This window comes from Oryza sativa, chromosome 3 (genome assembly GCF_034140825.1).
Source record: "Oryza sativa Japonica Group chromosome 3, ASM3414082v1".
NCBI lineage: Eukaryota > Viridiplantae > Streptophyta > Magnoliopsida > Poales > Poaceae > Oryza > Oryza sativa.
This window is the reverse complement of record NC_089037.1, coordinates 18437840-18457257: the sequence shown is the minus strand read 5'-3', so window position 1 is coordinate 18457257 and position 19418 is coordinate 18437840. Positions and strand designations below refer to the sequence as shown.

Sequence of the window (19418 nt, the reverse complement as noted above, 5' to 3'; positions counted from 1 at the left end):
ACTTAGTATTAGCTGCTTGTGTTTTTTGTCGCCTGCTTGCGTGCTCTTTCGTCAACCATCCGCCTGCCAAGGTGGGCCTTGCTGAGTCTGTCTGCCATTGGTCCATTGCGGTGCCCGTATCGATGATTGCCAGAGCCACACGATGATGATCGAACGGTGTATGAACCAAGCAACCACATGACTCGAAACCCAGCCAAAATCCAGCGCCGGATGACGTGTCGGCACCCAGCGAGGGCCACGCCAGGGCAAAAGCCATTTCGAGCCGCTAATCCCAGCTGGTTTGAAGTATTTAAATTGCGAGATAAGCAAATAGATGGGATGACCTTATATTCTTAAACAAATTTGAATCTCCATAAAACTTCAAATAATTCATGACAAAGATCATTCACCACTTGCCATAATTGTAACCCTGATATTGCAAGAACACATATGAACGTTTTCATTCAATCGTAAAAGGCATGCCTCGAAAACAGAATTGTTGGTGTCAAACAAATGAACGTTGGGAATAGCTATATTTATGGCGTAGTATCTTTTTTTTAAAAAAAAAAGCACTCATTATTTTTACACTTACAGTTACATTATAATTACACTGTACACTGTAGTTATCTTATAAGTTTTGATATATAGATTGTATTTTTTTAGAATTAAGATTAAAGTAATTTATTATCTACTTGGAAGAGGGGGAGATAGAAGCATATTTTTAGCGATCATCTATAGGGAAAAAGAATAAGAGAATCATATTTTATTTTTATATAGGAGAGAGAGCAATCATATAGAAAAAATTGATTGAAAGTAAGTGAAAAATGTGGCTCCATATTTTTAGCAAACCCGATTTTCCAATCTTCCATTTGTCATCAATATAATTCGTTATTAAATTATAATAATTTATGGCTGACATGTTATTTTTTCTGGCCTATCTTTCGGAGGTCATATACTCCCTTTGTCTCAAAATATAGAATTCTAAAGATGTGTTTGAGAGGAGAGGAAATAAGAAAATTGAGAAAATATACAAAATAAGGTGAACCATTATGGTATGATTAATTGATTATTGATTATTTTAGATTTGAAAAATAAATTAATATAATTTTTAAAGCAACTTTTTTTTTTGCAAAATACGTACTGTTTAGTAATTCAGGAAGCGTGCGTGTGGAGAATGAGGGATTTCTTCTCTCAATCAACTGCAAACGAATGCAACTTAATACTATATTAGACATAATACTATATTAGACACATGTTCAAATCCGTAGTAATATGTTCCTATATATTGGGATATATGGTTGACAAGATAAGTTATTTTGGTCATCACTATCTACGGTTGACGAGACGAGATATGTCATTTTGGACAATTTTCGGATTGATGACAAAATATGCCCTACCAATTATTTGGCAACTTAAATAGTAGTGTGATTGATTTGGATTAGACCTAAAGCATTTGTAATGCCCATACAAAATTTGGCAACACTTCAGAACTTCCTTCACTATAGCAATTATATTGATAGCATACCAAAAATATATGATATAAACTCTACCCTATTAGAAGTGGTAGTACCAAAATTTACATAAATTTTAACACTACGAATGAATTGTTAGGGTAGTAAATCAAACAAGCCTTTTGTTTTCCAATCTAAGAGCACCAGATTCACCTTAATGGGTAAAACATCCCATACACTAACTGATATAGCATTATCTTTATAGCACCATGGTTAGATATCACCAAGCCCATAATGCCTTTAGATGGCACTTCACGCAAGAAATTTCTTACATGGATGAATTAAGAAGAGAATTAGAATTAGGAAATAAGTAGAGAATTGAAACAAGATATAGTTATAATTGATTGAAACGATAGAGTAACCGAATAGGTTGAGAAGTTGTTATATTTCAATATAAATTTTGAACCCTGAAAATTACTATATAGTTTTAAACACAGGGAGTAGACAGCATCTGAGAACACGCCATTGGGCTGAGCCCTGCACTTCTATTCCAGTACACAGCTAGACAGCAAGTCGATGTGAACATTGCTTTTATTTCTAGTGTTTTCTTCCTGGGGGGTAAAAAAGAAGAGGAAAAGGTAACTTTTTATCCCCTAAACTGTCGCCTATATTTATGTTTACACAGTAGCTTGGGACTGTACAAATATACGTACGACAAGCATAAACCTTTAATGACCCTTGTACTTTGGCAGTAGCCACTATACACTAAGCTTGGGACGGTAATATACGCTAGCAAATTTCTTTGTGATGGAATCCACGCATGCCATTCTTATTCTTTCCGGTGTTGCTGGGCTGTCGAGTGGGAACCAGTCGAAGTGACCCTCCTCAGCTCTTGCGGCAGATATCGCATCCTTTATGGCAAACAAGACGGCTGAACCGAGGAAAAACGGTGGCTCTCCTACAGCCTTGGATGAGTGAATGACCTTTGGATTCAAAACGCCCTGTAACGAAAAGAAAAAACAACTGTGAATCGAGATGTAGGATAGATAAATGTCATTGAAACAATTCAGGAGCGTTTCTGGTAAATTAATTTTTAGATGACCCTCCAGTTACTTTTTTTATTCAAGCAAATGAGGAAATTCCACATTGAGGTTTTCATGCATAATAAGTATTTAGATGTACTTGCTTCAAAATAATATTGGCTATTTACTTCAAAATTATGTAACAAGTAAACACTGCGGAGAACATCTATACTCTTTTAACTTTCGCAAATTTTTAATTTTGCTTATTTAACAAACACTATTAGTTCCTTTCTGGTGCTATTTACATGTTACACTGATATCGTTCTCCAGCATATTTCAGTGCAAAACTACATCTGAATTCTGAGCAGGCAGGAGCCAAATGCAATGACCAAGCAGTGGAGTGGTATAACTTAACAAGTTAACAGAATTAAAAGAAATGTTTGAATTGGGGATGGACAATATAGTTTAGTCTCAAATTGGATTTCTCGGTAGTTCACTGGTAAAGTTATACCACCTGCAGCAGAACTTTTTCTGAAACTTGTACCGCTGATGTTTTAGAATTACTAATACAAGATTGCATACCTTATTTTAACTACCTTTGTAACCTTGCAGAGAAACTCAGTTATAATGTAAAAAATGTCATAAACACATTTTACTAATCTGAATTAAATTCAAGAAAGTCCTGTTTTCCAAGTAAAAATGAAGTTTACCTTCAAAAGTGAGACCTTGAAGTTTAGAGGTATATCATTTACAGAGGGTATTTTGTAAGAGCCAGGCCCACAAGTGAAAAGATGTCCAGGTCGAATCCACTTGTGGTTATCATCCCCCCATTTTAGTTCTTCCAGGGCCGCCCAACCTAATCCTTGGATAAAACCTCCTTCAATCTGAAACAAGCCATTGAAGTTAAAGAAGACAGGAAGAAGTAAATAAATGGGAGAAACAGGTCCATCTTATTCTGGGCAGCCAAACATTTCCATCATACCTGGCCAATATCAATAGCCGGATTAATTGAACAGCCAAGATCCATAACAATATCTACTGTCCTTGTGTGGAAATCCCCAGTTAGGGTATCAATTTCAACTTCTGCAAATGCTGCTCCGTATGTGAAATAGTAGAATGGAGTTCCCTTGCCAGACACCCAGTCAAACCCAACATCAGGAGTGATATAAAATCCATGAGCAGAGAGATCTATCCTTTCCAGGTAGCATGCTAGAACCAACTGTCAAAATAAGTCACACAAAAATTTAATTAACAGCTAATTTCTTTATCTTTAATTGTATGCAATACAGTGGGAAATATATATTGTCATTTAGATATGAAGAACAGGAAATGTTATCAGGCCACCTAGAGCAATTAAGTCAGCAAATGCAATAGAAAATATACTATTTATGTGGGCCAGAGGAAAGATGGGAGACCAATATGTGAGCATTTGTAAGTTGTCAAGAATTTGGGAGACCAGAGGAAAAATGATATCAATGCCATTTTCTCAGATGGAGTAATTGAGTACTGGAATATAGATGTATTCTACACTGATTTCTTTTGATTGCCTATCTAGTGAACATGAGGAAATAGTTGGTGACACCTTACCTTTTTAGTTCCTTTTCTTTTGTCCACTTTGCACAGCATTTCCTTTCTCATGTTTTAAATTGATATTTGAAAATAAATGACTATGTTCTAACTTAACAACCAACAACAACAATGTAGGCTAGAGATGAAACCCAACTCAAACCACATGAAACCAAAAGGAAATAATTACTGAAAATGAGTAGGAATATAGTTGAAGGAATGCAATTTTTAGCTCATGTTTTAGAACATGGACAAATTACTCCTATCCAAAGCCAAATCTTTGCATACATTCCATGCTTTCAAATCTCTTTTAACTGCTTCCTCCCATGTCAGTTTTGGTTGGACCATGCCACTCCTTGTACCTTCGACAAGAGTTAGGATGCCACGCAGTTGTGCTTCAACAGGCCTCCATCGGATAGTACCCAAATCACCTCAAGCCATGTCAAAGTTAAACAAGCTTCTCCTTAATCAGTGTCACCCTATCCTATCCATATATCATCATTTTGGATCCAATCGTTCCTTGTATGTCCTCAGATCCACCACAGCATGCTCATCTCTGCTACACCCAACTTATGGATGTGTTAACCAAAATGTTATATAAGTTTCATAATTTATTTATTATATTAGTAGTGTAATATTTTTTCGACAAGGTTTAAGTTTACAGCTTGCTGGTGTTGATGATATTGGCATTTTCAATGCCGTACGACCCATCTGTAAAGGAGTGAACATGCTCACACATTTAAAAGAAGGGGGTGTGCTTACTCATTTCAAAGAAGTGAACGTGCTGACATATTTCAGAAAGGGCATTGTATATAACCCTTTTCCCTTCAGAGGTGGCAATCATGTAGCAAGTTGTTTATTTTAAAAAGGAAAAAGTTGAAGTACACAAGGAACCGCACAGTTTTCTCCAGGACTGACCATACCTTTAAATATGGCTGATTTTCGGGTTGTGGGATTCATGTACGGATGATCTGAAGTGAATTGATGTAGTAGAATATAGTTTGCATATAAATCAGATTATGTAACAGCCCTTTGCTGGACCTGCTGATACTAAGAACCTGATAATCACAAGTGGTATACTCCAGAAGCTAATCATTTGCCAGTTGTTGGGTATCTCTAATTTGGCAGCTACAAAGAACTTCATGTAAAAGTTTTACAATCAAGGGGTGTTTGGATTTACGGATGGATTGAGTGGGATTGGAATTGAGGTATAAACGGATGGTTAGGATGGACAGTGGAGGGGAATGAGGGAAGATAGAGGATAAAGATTTGGCCAAATCACATCCCATCATATCACAACTCCTTATGCCTAAATTGAAACAAGCCCTCAATTATACTAACTCGACGATTCATGAACCCAATTGTTAGTTATAGTATCTTTACTGGTACCTCCATCTTTGCTCTTAATACAAGTCTATAACTCAACCACTGCTAACGGAAATCAATTGTATAATAAGGTGACCAGTTACTAAAGACTGTAGGATATTGATCCTTCATAACAGAATCAATAATATTATCCAATTACAGAATTACTCAAGATAGGATATTGATGACTTTACCTCAGCAAAGGACTTGTGGTTTCCTCTTGAAGCAACAGGTTCCATCCGAGCCATAATTTGCTGACAAGCATCCAAAACTGCAGCACCATATAAATCTGAACTAGCAGAGGCTGCTGTTGGTGTTGCATTTGGTACCTAAGTATTGAGATGAGCACATGTGTGATTACTGATTAACCCATCATTGGAAATAAAGTAGTAACATATAAGAATAACATCTTCATTGAATACATTGATAGACCATGCAAATCAAATGTAGCAAGTCCATATGCCAAAACTCACCTTATCAGTGCTTGTTTCTGAGATAAATATAGAGCTAAGAGGGATATTGAATGATGAAGCCGCAACTTGGGCTACCTTTGTGTGTAAACCCTGCCCCATTTCAACCCCACCATGCGTTACAAGGACAGTTCCATCAGTGTAAACTTGCACTAAAGCACCAGCCTGCAATTGTTCATCCATCAGAACCTCCGTTAGATTGAATAATGAATAACAATGCAACTGTAGCAAAACATAATAGCACCAGTCTTTTTGTTTGTGGCACATTTGTGTTTAGTTTCCCAGGGTATGTGCGTGGGGTGTGTTTGGGGTTTGGAAAGGGGCTTTTAACCCCTAACACCCTTCCCTTTGTATATATTCTTCTTAATGGAATGACATGCAGCTATCTGTGCGTTCGAGAGAAAAATAATAATAATGCAACTGCAGCAGAACATAACAACACAGTAATGCAAGACATGGCCAGCCTTTTCTTTTGGCGGGGAACCATGGCCGACTTACTACCTGTTTGATACTAATTTTTAGTGGAACTTCTATTGTTTCAATAAGGATTCAGAATATTTTCATGGTATATGGGTGCATATTCTGGCAGAAATAGCAGGAAACACAACACATTCATGAAATTCATGCATTGTGAAGTTCACACCTAACAAAGCAAACTCCTGTGAGTCTTAAACTATCAGAACTTTCTGGATAGAGTTTGGGACCCTATTCACCTGATTCATGAATTTTGTAGTGAAGGATATCCCAAACTTGGTGGGAACCATAGCAATGCCACGCTTTCTCCAACGGTTATTATTGTTAAAATCAATTACAGCTTTGCGAGCTTCCATAAAATTACAAGAAACCTTTAGTTCATCCCATACTGAATGTATTGTACAATTTTGAAGCAACTGGCCATAATGAAGCACAGATCCCTCACTTTGAAAATTAAGTTCCTGAAAACAATCAATGAATTAACCCCACAATAGTATAAGCAGAACAGGACCACCGCAAAAACTGGTTATACTTACTTTTATCTCCTCAGGACTTCGCTTGAGTTCTGTAGCCATGTGCTGAATCCAATTCTCTGCAATCAGCATAGCTTGTGGACCACCAAAACCTCTGAAAGCAGTATTGCTTGGGAAATTTGTGAAACATACTTGCCCATTGACTCTGACATTTGGTATATCATAGACATTGTCTGAATGAAACATAGCACGCTCCAGGACTGGAAGGGACAAATCATGTGAATGACCACCATTGTTATAAACATCAAGGTCTAAGGCCAATATCTTCCCATCATCGGTAAATCCCACCTGAAAGTTTAATAGCAAGTCAGGTAAATTTCAAAGTATTTGGCCAGAGAAAGTTTAGTGTTCGCTATAGACAGGCCAAGCCTCCACAGTTTATATCCACGTTACATGACAGTAGTGCAAAATATTGACCAGTTAGCACATAGCATTCAAATTTATCTTTAACAATGCATGGCTGTTGCAAGTACAGGCCTTTCAACTGTCCAGAACAAATCAACTTATTTGCTCTGAGCTAATCAAACTCCAGTCATCACTCATCAGAGACAATTGTCAAAATAGACTGGAAAACAGATGTCAAAGCAGCGAGATTGAAAAAGCATACTCTTTGAAACCACTTACCTTGTACTTCCCTAGGAAACTGTGCCTCTGTCCAGTTGTCATCATGTCAATATCCCTGTCCAAAACAAGCTTTACAGGCTGCCTTAAACAATAAGCAGCTACAGATGCTGCTGCAGCAAATATTGCTGATCTGGTTTCTTTTCCACCAAATCCACCACCAATACGCTTAGTCTTGCAAACAACTCTTGATTGTGGAAGACCAAGAACATTAGCAACATACTTTTGGTGCTTCTGGGGAGCCTTAAGACAAATAACATTTGGTCAAACAACACTGTTGCACATTCAGTGCCAGAAAACAAACATGGACAAAAGTAACTGGTAGCAAGACACCCCACAAAATAAAAAATGGTAAACAGAAATGCTTTGCTTCAATTTGGTTAGTGCTAAATAGTTATTCTAGTACCTAAATTCATCATATTAAATAACGTGGCTCTCATGTTTTGTATTTATATTCCATGTTCACGTTAATACATATTGCAACTCAAAGTACTTCCTTAAGACTGTAATTTAGAAGAAAACTAAGAACAAATTTTCAAAAATACCCTATCTTAGAGATTTTGCAAAATTTACTATCACCACCATAAAGACGGGACAAAACTTCCACATAACCTTAGTGTGGTCAACTCTGAACATCACCATGTGGCAGTTTCAAAATTCGATGACAGCTACACAGCAGCATGGAAGGAGGTGGGTCTAATTATGGTAGAACATCAAGTTGGCCCTTCAAGGTCTGATACTCCATATGGCTTATACCTCTCTTTTATTAAAGAAAGTGATGGAAGTTATAGAGACATTAAGCTTGCAACTATTGGGACTGTGCAGACCATCCGTTGATTAGGGACAATGAATATAAAAATTAAATAAGTTAAATCTAGCATGAAAATGGTCCCACCACCTGTGGCAGTTGTACCATGTGTCTGCCACAGCTGATCAGCATACTGCAGTCCTTTAGGATGTTAATACAATATCTTGAGGTAGGGGATTGGTTTTGACATTCTTTTCTCCTAGATTATATTAAAAAATCACTATTCTGGGCAAGCTTCTGATAAATTCGTTACTATGTACCTTCTACAAAAAAAAAGAGACAAGCTTCTGATATATTGCATACAAAAAAGCATGTCCGGCTTTGTTTTTTCCACCAAACTTTGTGGATCTTCCTAATACATTGAAGAACCCTCTTTCATACTCCGAATACATAGTCTCACATCTAACATACCACTTAAGCAAACCAATCATACTATATCAACTCTAGTATAATGTAATACTGTTCGCAAAATAATCCCCTGCCATTTGACATGAAAGCTTTATTGTAAGCCCTTCTTCTATATAACCATTTTCCTATCTAAAGTAGTTTATCCAATAATTGCTTCCGTATAATTTCTAATCAATCTTGAAGTAAATATTAGTTGCATAGTATGTCTACCATATCAATATTCCATGGCTCCATGCAAATGCAACAAGTAGTAGACTTAAAAATCTAAAGAATAGCATACCTGGGTAGATGAAATCATATGAATTTCATTTCCAGAATCAACTGGCCATACAAGAGTGCTCTGAGGCTCCATGTAGAAGTGCTCTTGACCTCCAACTTGTACTTTTCCTTCTATAATTCTATCGCATGCACCCGACAGAAAACATTGTTCAACATTACCTTTTACTAGGCATCTCTTGCTATTTGGATGAAAGCTACCAGCTTTCACAGCTTCCTCTATGGATAAAATTGCTGGAAGTTCAGAATACTCAATATTGACTTTATTTGCAGCAGCTTTTGCATTATCACGGGTATCTGCCACAACAAGTCCAACAATCTGCCAAAGGGATGAAAAGGAAGTGATAAACAGACTAACAAAATCAACTTCACCGATCCCTAGTGTCAAAATTGAAGCCTGTGTATCTAGATACCAGAACAAGCAGATACCTGGCCAACACATGTAACAACATCAGATGCAAAAACCTCCTCGTCATGGATAACAGGCCCAGTATGGTTAGCGCCAGGCACGTCTTTTGAAAGGAAGAGACCCGCAAACCCAGGGGAAGATTTGGCAAGTGAAGCATCAATAGATAATATGCGTGCGTGAGCTTTCGTACTCAGCACCAGAGCAGCATGCAAGGTATTGGGGGGTGTCGGTGTGTCATCAGTATATTCCGCTTCACCAGTAACCTAGCATATCAGAAGTTATTGCAAGGATATAGCCCACATGACATGGGAATTATCGCTTCATTAAAGAAGGAATGTAATTGCTTCATGAAAAATAAAATATTAAGAGAACTTAGACCAGCCGTGGTATACAATCAAAAGCTGGTTTTGGCCTTCTCGGTTTTCAGTTTTCAAAACATTGGCCCAGCATCACACAAAAAAGAAAAATAAAATACTTGTAGATGGCAAGCTGTTATGAAACTGGAAGCATCAACAAGTTGGATCTGCTAAGTACAAAAAACTAATCAATGAGAAATTTAAATTTGCCTAAAGCCAAAAGATCTCAGTAGAGTAAGATATGTCCACAAAGAGACTGATGAGCCACATGAATCCGATATTAAATGCATATCAAACTTTCAAGAGAATTATTATATAAAATAAGTTATATTTCTTGATTGATAGTTCACCAAATGATTAGTAGATAGACAAAATTCTCAATCAGTGTGTTTGTCCATAACATTCGCAACAGCACAGGAAATATCAACCTTTGTGTTGCTAGATAATATTAAAAAAGCAACATGCAGTTTGTGACCATCGAACAAGGGCGAAGAGCAAAATATGAAGGCGCACCAAAATATAAAACAGAGCTTTTTGGTACTTCACAATTAGATTAATTTGATCTTGAAGTTTAACTAGTATGCCCTAAATCTGTATTGGTGAACTGTGACATGTTGTCTTGCAACAAAGAATATATATTATCCTGGTACTTTTCTTAAAAGGAGAGTTTGGCTGGGCTCCAGCTCCCAAAATCTCATCTGGAACAGCCAGAATAACAAAACGAAACAATTATTAGAGAAACAATACCTGAAGCATAGCTGATGTGTGAACCACAGGTTGGCCAACTGCAGTTCCTTGTCTAACCAATTCATAACATTGAGTTCCAACACCGACAGGTCTAGTGAAAGACTGTATGGCTGAAAGATTGGTTGCATGTAATCCATCCTTCCAAAATCCTTTTATATTCATTTCATGAGTAACATGAAGGAAAAATTTGAAAAAGAAACTCAAAGTAAGTGAACTGCGAAATTCAACCATTCCACCAGGTGCATTTTCAGCCAGAACTACGTCTTCTTTCAACAGATCAAAAGTCTTATCCAACAATCCATAGTCCCATTTTTTTCCAGTGAGAAAGGTTTCAGTTTTTGAAGCACGGTGTGAAACTGCAGCTACCCCTCCATAGATAATTGAAACATCCGAAATTATCCAATCACCTTCAACTTTTCTTATATAGACACGCATTCCAGCATTCACCAACGCAATGTCATCCTCCCTTCTATGTGCCTGCTTGAATTCTTTGACAAATTCAAATGGCCTTGTCCATGGCAGTATAACAGAGAGCAATATCTCATCAGGTTTTAAGTCAACTTTACGATAACCCAGAAAAAAATCTTTTGCAGGAATGGTCCTAATATTATTGTTCACATCAATTATCTCAAACGTTGCACCTGTAGCCATCCAAAGTGGATTTAGATCTGATATTGGACTAGCAGTACAAATGTTACCTCCAACAGAAGCAACATTCCTGATTTGTGTCCCAGCAAACCATTTTAATTGCCGCAGTATTGCCTCACAGGATGAAATTTCATGTGAATCACGCTCTAAAATAACCTTTCTGAGGAAATTTTGGAGCTGTGCAAGTCTTACAGAAGAACCAATATGTATACCATCCTCTTTCACTTTAAGGGTATGAAGCTCTGGAACATGAGTAACTGAGATCAAGACCTTATACTGGGCATTCTTGAACTTTGTTTCAACTCCTACTTCAGAGTTACCAATGATTAGTTTTGCATTTGGGTAGCATGCTTTCAAATGCAATACTTGCTTTAGTTTAAGAGGTCTATACCACCGAATCCCATTAAACCCATTCAATTTAAGTGACGTAACTTTTCTCAACTGAAGTTCTGGGGGGAAAATGAGTTCTTTCTCACTGTACGCATTTCCATCAATCTCATTGTATGAACAAGGTGAGTAGCTTTTCGTAGGTGTCAATAATGAAGATTCACTACCATTGATGTCTTTCTGATCTCCGCAGGAACATGGTTTTCCTGTTGAAGGGCAGATAGGTCGGCCATCTGCATTTTTCAGAGATGAATTGTTGTACAAAAGATCATCTCTTTTCGAGAAAACACGGAAGGCGTCTATTATTGGTCTGTAGCCAGTACAGCGACATAAATTTCCTGCAAGGCTATCTTCAATCTGCTCTTCAGTAGGAGGCTGTTCACTTGATCTCAGCAATGCATACATCGACATCACAAAACCAGGGGTGCAAAATCCACATTGTGAACCGTGGGCCATGGCTAAACGTTCCTGTAAGGAAAGCAGACCATCTGAACATCATGATCAAGAGCAAATCCTATTGGTAGGAAAGGATGAAAGTGAAAATACAGGATTCAGAAACTGATGACATCTTGTTTGTCAACATTTAAGTTGTTCTTAATCACCACATAGTACTGCTGTCAAAAATATACAACCACAACGGGTATGAGATGCATTTCACATATATGCGTTTTTCAAAACAATGAGAGCATGTTGCGTTTGAATGGGTTGGGTTTTGATTGGCCTACATGACAACTTGTGAAACCCATTTACTATTCATATCATGTCAATTTTGGTTGCTTTAGCTGTGCTAAGCAAGCTATGTTCTTTTTGCCTGTCATATTGTGTTGCGCTGTTTTCTACACATATTTAATCCTTTTTTAACACTGTTGTTGTGTTACTGTCCAGCTCAATGAGTCCACATCAGAACAGATCTAAAAACCCACCGGATCTAATGGAGTAGGTACTTGATCCAGGCACAGCTTTACTGCTTAGGAATCTTTACCTTTCTCAAGGTCTTTAGCCAACAAGTAACTACCTCATCACATAAATAGTTCCACACAGCTTCAATATTTTCAAAAACACCATTAATAAAAAAGAAAAAATAATGATTTCTAGTTTAGAGCATCACCTGGATTGGGTGCAAACCTCGCTGACGATTCCCAATTCCCTCTACTGTGATTATGTGCATTCCTTCCACAGAATAAAGCGGAGCCAAGCATGCGTTGATTGCAAAATGCCTGATGAAGTTTTTTTAACCAAAGTAAAGCTCAAATCCTAAAATCAGACCATTACATATCAGGTACGTGATACAAGTATACAACCACAAATGTGATGTTCAATATTAAGGATCTTACGTTCAAATCTAAGAATAGCATACTAGCACAAAACACTAGTTAAACATGGAAGGTTAAGAAATGTAAGAAAGCTGCAGCATGCAAATGTATCTCGCTTTACAGCTACTGCAAGATAGTTTCAAACAAGGTATAAGAAAACACCTGTTCAATGTGGAAGGTCAAGAAATGCAAGCAAGCTGCAGCTTGCAAATGTATCTCGAATTATTGCTAGTTCAAGGTTGTTTAAAACAAGGTATAAGAAAAACTGAATAAAGGGTGAGGGTGGTGCAATATTCATTCTAATACTGCATGATACAGTGATTTCATTGTAGTTGGATAAAAACTGCATAACATGGTTTGTTGAAGGGATGTAGTTCTCACTGTGTCTTCTTTGTAGTTTGATCATAGCATGAGACCATCACAGTGCAGGCTCCACAGCCACCTTCACCACATCCAAGCTTTGTTCCAGGAAGACCAATGTCTATAATATAGTTGTAGAGAAAAGTTAGAAATGAAAATCCAAAGAGCCAAATATGAATGATGCAAATATAACATGGTTATAAACTTATAATATATATATTATGAAGCTGGCAAATACAGCCCTTTGTTCTGAACAGATTGGAACAGTAAAAGAAACTGGAATACAATATTAAATGTAGCTTGACCTTGGATCATAGGTATAAAAGAGTTGAGGATAAGAGAAGATCTCAGAAAGGCTGCTAAGTTCAAAACTCAGAGAAAAGCAAGAGCGAACTATCATGAGCATTTTAACCATCATAAGCATTCAACCATTATTGCCGAAGTGCAGGTAACCTCTGAAGATGACTGATTGCTCTATGTTTAGATTTATGCTATCCAATCCTCTCACTGAGCTTAGAAGATCATGGGGAGACCTCCAATGGCATTTAATTGGATTGCTTAAAAATATTCTGTGCCATAAATGCAAAAGTACAGAACAAGGAACCTACAGAGAAGGAGTCCCACTTCAAAGACTACTAGTCTACCACTGCAAGTTAATATATGTGATGGAAATCATCAAGAAACACTCTACCACATACTTGTATGAAGATTTGCATGATCTGCTTGGGACTCGCTATGCGCTAATTATAGTGTCTTTAGTTCGTGTTAGATCTTTCTTTAGGGAATTTTCAGCTTATTTTCCTTTGGCCTTTAGCCCCTTATAGATGTAACATGTTGGTTTTTTAAATCTTTCGAATAGACAAATATCCAAATACCAGCAGGGGTGTACAAGAAGAAACTGTCAATGGTGTCTCCACCCATGAATTTAATTATTGTCGAACCTTGGGTTCAGAGTGCTGCGTTAAGCTAGTGCATCAAATATTCTTATTCTGATTCTGTCCGCGCAAAAAAAGAGAATATTCTTATTCTGATGTAGTAGAAAACGCTGTTATAGATGAACACTACTCTGGAAAAGCAACACCGCCTCAACGTGCATCGACCAATCAATCCCCCAAACATCCATCGCCGAAGCTCCAAAAGGAAACTATATATATATATATACTAAAAATGCAGGGAAGTCCATCGGATTTGCGTGCCAATCCCGGCGCATGCAGAATGAGAAGGGATTGAGGAGATAGAGAGAGGGACCTCTGAGGTATTGGAGCAGGGTGAGGTGAGCGAGGCCGTCGGGGAGCACGCGGCGGACGCCGTTGACGTAGACGACCGCCTCGCCCGACCACTCCTCGGCCGCCGCCGTCTCCTCCTCCTCCGCCCTGGTGAGCGACCCCATGGCCCCTGCGGCGGCGTCCGGGCGATCGATCAACTCGAGTGGATGGGATGGATGGATGAGGACGTCTCTCTCTCCGAGATTGGGATCGGGGAGAGAGAGAGAGTGAAGCAGAAGTAGTAGTAGTAGTGCGCTGCGGCCGCGGGACTCTGGGAGTATTTGGAAGCGGGGTGGGGTGGGTGACGTGCGGTGCGGAATTTTTTTTTCTTTCCTTCTTATTTTCGCAGGATGAGGCAGAGAGAGAGGTGAGAGGTCCCATGTGCGAGGCGCGTGGGGTTGGTGCGAGTTTGGGAGGGAAGGGACGACACGACACACACACGACACGGATGACGGATCAGGAGGAATCCTTTTTGGCGATCTTTCTCGGTTGGTAGCTTCTAGATCAGCGGATAAAAGATCATTTTAAAACAAATTTGGTTCTACGGCAGCACCAATAGTCTCCCGTTTTCAATTATAGAAAGAAAAAAAAGAAAAGAGTAAAATGCACAGTCGGTACTTAAACTTGTCGGAAGGTTTTACTTAGGTTCACGAACTTGCAAAGCGCACATCGAGGTCCCTAAACTTATTGTATCATCCCGGTCCAAAGCCGCGTTTGACCGTGGTCTTGCCTACGTAACACGCCACGTGAACGATGACATGGATTTTTTATTATTTTTTTCTCCCTTCTTCCTTCTTTTTTCACCACTGCGACAATCCCTCCCCTCGTGCCATCTCTCACCACCGAGAAAAAAGAAGGAAGAAACAGAAAAAAGAAGGAAGAAGGGAGAAAAAAATAAAAAAAATTCCATGTCATTGTCCACGTGGCGTGCTACGTAGACAAGAACACAGCCAAACGCGGCTTTGGACCGGGATGATACAATAAATCAAGTTTAGGGACCTCAATGTGCGCTTTGCAAATTCGTGGACCTAAGTGAAACCTCCTGACAAGTTTAAGTACCGTTGGTGCATTGTACTCAAAAGAAAAAGAACAAGAAACATTGGACATACACAAATTTAGTCAATTGTTTTGGCTTATAAACTACGGCTCAAGTTTATGTCAACAGCCTTTTGCTCCAATTTCAAACACAGTATATTCGGTACATCTTTCAAATGTTTGGACGGTGGAATTGAAGAAGAATATAGGGATACAAGTCTAAAAGGTTTTAGAAACTAAGGTTGAGAGCTGGAGGTTGGAGGTTGGAGGGAGATAGGAAGGAGCTAGGTCGATAAGGGTGACCACCGGCTGCCCAGGTCATTGCCGCTGCCGAATTAATATGTTCGATGGATGATGAGCATTATTAGCTATTGGTTCTTTTTAGGAAAAAGTACATCGAAGGTCCCTCAACTTGTTATCGAGTTACAAAATCGTTCCCCAACCACAAGACTAGATATATGACATCCCTCAACTTAACAAAACCATTCACTTTAGGTCCTTCGATGGTTTTGACTCCGGTTTTGTCCGACGTGGCGGCTGAGTCAGCATGGGACCCACGTGGGCCCCACATGTCAGGATGCCATATCATCACCTCTCTCTTATTTCCCCTCCTCTCCCTTCATCATCTTTCTCTCACTGTGCTCATCTGGGCAGGCGGCAGGGCGGCCAACAGGTGGGGAAGACCGCTGGTGGGGAAGGGGAGAGGAGGAGGTCCGTATCTTTGTTGCCGCCGCTGTGGCGGCCTTTTTCTTCGCCTCTTTTCGCTGAGCGGAGTCGCCGGCGGCGGCTTCCTCCACCGCACGCTGCCAGGGGAGGGAGGGGAGCGGAGGAGGTCCAACGGCGGCGAGGGTGGTGGCGGAGGAGGAGGAGGAGACTAGGACAGAGGATAGGAGGATGGCGCGGCGGAAGAGCGCGAGGAGGAGACAATGGCCCGTGGGAGGAGTACATGGCAGCGCAGCGAGAGCAGGAGGCGGCGGCGGCGACGCGGTTGAAGGGGAGACGTTGGCGTCAGGAACACGAGGGGAGAGCGAAGGAGAAGCATGGGGAGGGCCGGAGCGATGGAGGGCCACGGGTGGCCAGAGTGGAGATGGGTAGTGGTGGCCGGCGGGAGCCATCATAGCCTGCCGCGGGGGTGGCCAGCATCTTCGATGGCGGCGTTGATGGAGGCAAACGTCGGTAGGAGGAAGACAAGAGAGGGGATAGGACATGCTCCATCACCACTCCCCCCTGTCGGGCGCCGGCCGCGCCGCACTCCTCTGGTCTCCCCCGGCTGCCGCCCGTCTTCGCCAGCGAGCAAGCGCCGCCATGGCTCTTCTCCCCTATCAGCCGCCAGTCGCATCGTGCGCCTCCCACTCTCTCCTGGCCACCGCCGCTCTTCTCCCCAACCTGCTCCCGCCTCACCGTTGCTCTTCTCCCCATGCCGGTGATGCCGTGCCGCTTTGCCGCTGCTCTTCTCCCCAGCCTGCTCCCGCCTCGCTGCGGCTCTTCTCCCCCATGCCGGTGATGCCGTGCCGCCTCGCCGCCTCTCTTCTCCCTAGCCTGCTCCTGCCTCGCTGCGGCTCTTCTCCCCCATCCCGGTGATGCCGTGCCGCCTCGCGCGCCGCTCTTTTCCCCAAGCTGGTCGACCCGCGTAGCCGTTGTCTCGCCCTGGTCCACGTCCGGGCTCGATGCCAACCCCATCCTCGTCGGCGCCGCACCAAGTCGCTGCCACCATCGCCCGTCACTAGCCACCAGATGAGGAGCAAAGTGAGAGAGTGAGAGGAGGAAGGGAGAGAAGAGGGGAGAGAGAGAGGGCGATGACGTGGTCACCCTGACATGTGGGGCCCAGGGTCCCACGCTGACTCAGCTGCTACTTCTAGCCAAACCGGGTCAAAACCACCGAAGGACCTAAAGTGAACGGTTTTATAAGTTGAGAGATGTCATATATTTGGTTTTACGGTTGGGGACGATTTTGTAACTCGATGACAAGTTGAGGGACCTTCGGTCTACTTTTTCCTTCTTTTTAATCCTCTTCCTTGGGTTGGTTTGGGCCTGGTGAGAACCGGCCCATCATGTGGCTCATTTGAGATCTAACTCTTTAATATTTTAAAGAGTAAATTGCACCTATGATACAACAACTTGGCAGGTCGGTGCGATATAGTGCAATAACTTAAGAATTGAACGTTCGAGTACAACAACTTGACAAGTTGGTACGTTCTAGTACAAGAACTTGACAATTTAGTATTTTGGTGCATCAACTTGGCTAAGCATATGCTAGGTGAATTTTTTTTCACGATATCAATATGCCGTTACATAGTAATCCTACGAATATTACCTTATAATATTGAATTTAATCTTTAAGAATCATACGGAACATACAATTTACATCCAATTACCTTTTAAGAAATTTTTTGTTTTCTTCACCTTCTCAAATATCAATCAAATATAATAATTTCTACATATAGTTTAATTGACTTTCATTTGTTAGTTATTAGGATAAGAACATAAATATGCTCCAAATAATTAAGTTGCAGCATAACTTCTTAATTTATTATATCAAAATCGTACCTACCTTGCAAGTTGTTGCATTTATATGATCACTTATAAAGTTCTTATAATAAGTTACACATACTTGCTAAATTGTTGCACTAGAACGCTCATTTCTTAAGTTTTGCACCAAATTACACCCACCTGCTAAGTTGATGCACCGTGGGTGCAATTTACTAAAAGGTAAATTTCAGGGTTTGTTCGGTTTAGAGAAAAACCAAAGCATTTGGATTTCTATCTATTAATTCTTATAAGTATCACTCGGTTGATAACGAAAATCAAATGATTTTTTCTTCCTGTAAGTTGTCGATAGGAGAGAAAACATAGGAATTTTTCATCCATCAAACCTCTTGGAAAAATCCTTATGGATTGAAGTGTACATGTATTTCTATTCTTTCACCTTTTCTATTCCTATATGTGTTGAAATTTCTCCAAAATGGATAGGGCTTAGAGTTAATTTTAAGTTTATTATCGTGGGATTTTTAGAGAAGAGTTTTTTTTCAAGCTTAGAAATAAACTATAGCTAATAAGACCATATTCGATGGATTTTTTTTGGGGTGAAATTAAAAATAAACAGTCCAAACCTCATTGATAAACAGCCCCATAGGTTGGCCTGTGTTGACGCGAAAAACACACACTGGCCTAGGAGATCTGCTTAGCTCCAGTGCAGGTTCAAAGTTTGGTGAGATGCGGACGTGCCAGTCAGTTTGATCCTGCAACTGACAAGATATGCAAATAGCAGATCAATGAGCCGATCGGCTGACAAGCCGATGGAGTAATTCCAGCCGATAGCCGATAATAGCCGATGCCAATTCTAGCCGATGTCGATTAGGTTTAAGCAATCGGCTATATATCCAATGTAGATAATGATATAAAGACAATCGGGTGATGATAATAAAATATAACAATAACATAATCCAATAGAAACCAATCGGCTAGCAATGATATGATAGAATAAGCACTGATCCGACGGTTAAAGCATACATCGGCTGAAGGTCCGATGTCATAAAATCCACAAGACTAGATTAAACAGTGAAACCTTTGTTGCCATCGGCTAAATCTAACTTATATGTATATGCAATCCTTACAAACCGATGCAACGTCCAAATAACTTATTGGCTAGCACCCCGATAAAACATTAACATGAACCTATCGGCTTAACAAGATTTATATTATCAACAACAATATAGTAGGTCGAACCTAACCGATGCGGCACGAGATTGTATATGATAATCTAATACTCGATGAGCCGATAGATCTGTCTAATGTGATGGATATAACAAATCTATTTATAACAACATTGTGATTGTAGAGATATATCGGTTAAGACAGAAGATCGGGCCTAACCGAGACAGTCCCAACTAAACCGATGTGTCTCTAAACACAATGCAACTAGAGA

General features: G+C 40.0%; 1 protein-coding gene across 2 annotated transcripts; it reads right to left on the bottom strand.

Annotated features, from left to right (window-relative positions):
* Positions 1-1832: 1832 nt before the first annotated feature.
* On the bottom strand, positions 1833-14768 carry LOC4333171 (xanthine dehydrogenase-like). Of its 2 annotated transcripts, none has more exons than NM_001417853.1 (14): positions 14442-14768; positions 13215-13314; positions 12629-12774; positions 10486-11988; positions 9403-9645; positions 8978-9292; positions 7485-7724; positions 6864-7148; positions 6567-6788; positions 5857-6018; positions 5578-5712; positions 3435-3671; positions 3163-3336; positions 1833-2431 (listed from the first exon to the last, which is right to left on the bottom strand). In NM_001417853.1, the coding sequence occupies exons 3-14, from the start codon at positions 12686-12688 to the stop codon at positions 2189-2191; spliced, it is 3819 nt and encodes a 1272-aa protein (NP_001404782.1). In that variant the 5' UTR covers positions 12689-12774; positions 13215-13314; positions 14442-14768; the 3' UTR covers positions 1833-2188. The 2 variants fall into 2 exon arrangements, with proteins under 2 accessions (NP_001404782.1, NP_001404783.1); NM_001417854.1 differs by having other exon boundaries at positions 12629-12737.
* Positions 14769-19418: the final 4650 nt, after the last annotated feature.

Bases quoted from the DNA above. Each gene is read 5' to 3' on its own strand.
- LOC4333171 (NM_001417854.1), bottom strand. From the start codon at position 14,583: ATGGGGTCGCTCACCAGGGCGGAGGAGGAGGAGACGGCGGCGGCCGAG. The intron at 12,738-13,214 runs GTGAGAACTACA...AAACTTCATCAG, and splicing joins CAAACTACAAAGAAGACACA to GCATTTTGCAATCAACGCAT. The intron at 7,149-7,484 runs GTAAGTGGTTTC...TTAAACTTTCAG, and splicing joins GTTTCCTAGGGAAGTACAAG to GTGGGATTTACCGATGATGG.